This window comes from Atta colombica, unplaced genomic scaffold, assembly GCF_001594045.1.
Source record: "Atta colombica isolate Treedump-2 unplaced genomic scaffold, Acol1.0 scaffold58, whole genome shotgun sequence".
Lineage (NCBI taxonomy): Eukaryota > Metazoa > Arthropoda > Insecta > Hymenoptera > Formicidae > Atta > Atta colombica.
In genome coordinates this window covers 1,548,378-1,549,833 of record NW_017259548.1, presented here as the reverse complement: position 1 = coordinate 1,549,833, position 1,456 = coordinate 1,548,378, and the positions used below count along the sequence as shown (strand labels likewise).

The 1,456-nt window shown below is 50.6% G+C and overlaps 1 protein-coding gene across 1 annotated transcript in view; it reads left to right on the top strand.

Moving 5' to 3' along the window:
- The first annotated feature begins 1,104 nt into the window (after nucleotides 1–1,104).
- Nucleotides 1,105–1,456, top strand: part of LOC108692037 (WAS/WASL-interacting protein family member 3-like) — a 644-nt gene continuing 292 nt past the window's right edge. The window contains exon 1 of the mRNA XM_018200134.1: nucleotides 1,105–1,214. Within this exon, the coding sequence (XP_018055623.1) occupies nucleotides 1,105–1,214 (110 nt within the window). The remainder of the gene's footprint in view (nucleotides 1,215–1,456) is intronic.

Genomic DNA, 1,456 nt, shown 5'->3' with positions numbered 1-1,456 from the left:
TATATATATATATATATACACACACACACGTGTAAAAATATCATAAATAAATATTTATATATAAACATATATAGATATTAAATAATTATCAAATGCAACCAAAGTTCTCCACGATATTTACACCTAGGCTATAAATAGACTAATAGGTCATATATTAATATGGTCAATAACTAATGTAGAAAAAGATTATTTCGAGAGAATATAAAAAAAACAATAGTTAGCTACCAGCTGAAATTCTACCGGAATTACATATATTGGACAGTGCACTTGTAACGTGATATAAATGTGACTCCTCGTCATGTATAGTTGGGATGTACTATTGTATACGATGTCTCTCATATAAATCGCACCGGTCGCATTTCGAGAATTGCTAAACAGGTACGCGCGACACAAGTTGCCCTTAACGAAGAAAAGGACGAAGGTTCTGTCTGCTTTACCAGCTGCACGATCACCTCGCGTCTACTCTCCTCCCCTTCTCTCCTCTCCCCCTCCTCCGTGTGTCAAACAGCCCTCGGCTATTCCCCCATCTTCCTCCGTTTGCTGCATTTTCTCTCCCTTTCGCGGAAGTAATAGAGTCGTCGATTGCAGCACTGCAAAAGGAAAAGCGAACGAAGATAGAGACGAGGGGGGAGGAAGGGGGGACGAGGGTGAGCACTGGTGTTCGTCGCCTCCACGTCGAGAAAAATTCCCACCACCGGAAATCGACCCTCGCGTCCCGCAACGAAGAGACGAAGAGACGGAGACCCCTCGACGGTGACGCTTATCGCCGTGCTCGAGAATCTCCCCCTCTTTATTGCTCTCGTCCTTGCCGTCCCTTTTCGCGGCATGCCCTTCCACACGGTTGTTCTTCGAGCACGAAAAGCGGGAGAAAGCAAAAGAGCGATCGCTGGAACGAGGATGGAAAAGGGACAAACGTGAACGAAGCCGAACGAGCGCGATGGAAGGGCATGAAGGAGGGACAGTGAAGGGGTGTAGTAAAATGGTAGAAGAGAGAAAGCGTGCCGGAAAGAGGAACGAACGGTGATAGAAGAGAGAAAGAGGATGACAGTTCCGGCGTCGACCGAGCAGAGGGAGCTAGCATTTGAAAAAAATTGGCGGGGAATGATGGCGCCGTCGCCGTCGACGAGTGGTGCGGAGGGCCCGAGGGAAGGCGGCAGCAGCGGTGGCGGGGAAACCGCCTGGCATCCTCCCCGTTCTTCTTTCCTCTCGCACACGTACACGCGGAGGCCACAGCGTTACACCGGCGTGCCGGGTCCTCCGAAAGCCCAGCTGGGCTTTCACGCACACGTGCCGAGAACACCGCGCTCGCGCGGCCGGGGCGGTGCTTTTGCGCAAAGTTTTCAACGAATAAGGCGCCGAGACGCCGACGCGTTGCCACGCCTACGCTACCTTTCCAGGCACGCACGATCGGAATTTTCCCTCTTTCTCGCGTAATCAATGAGAGACGCAGGCCTGG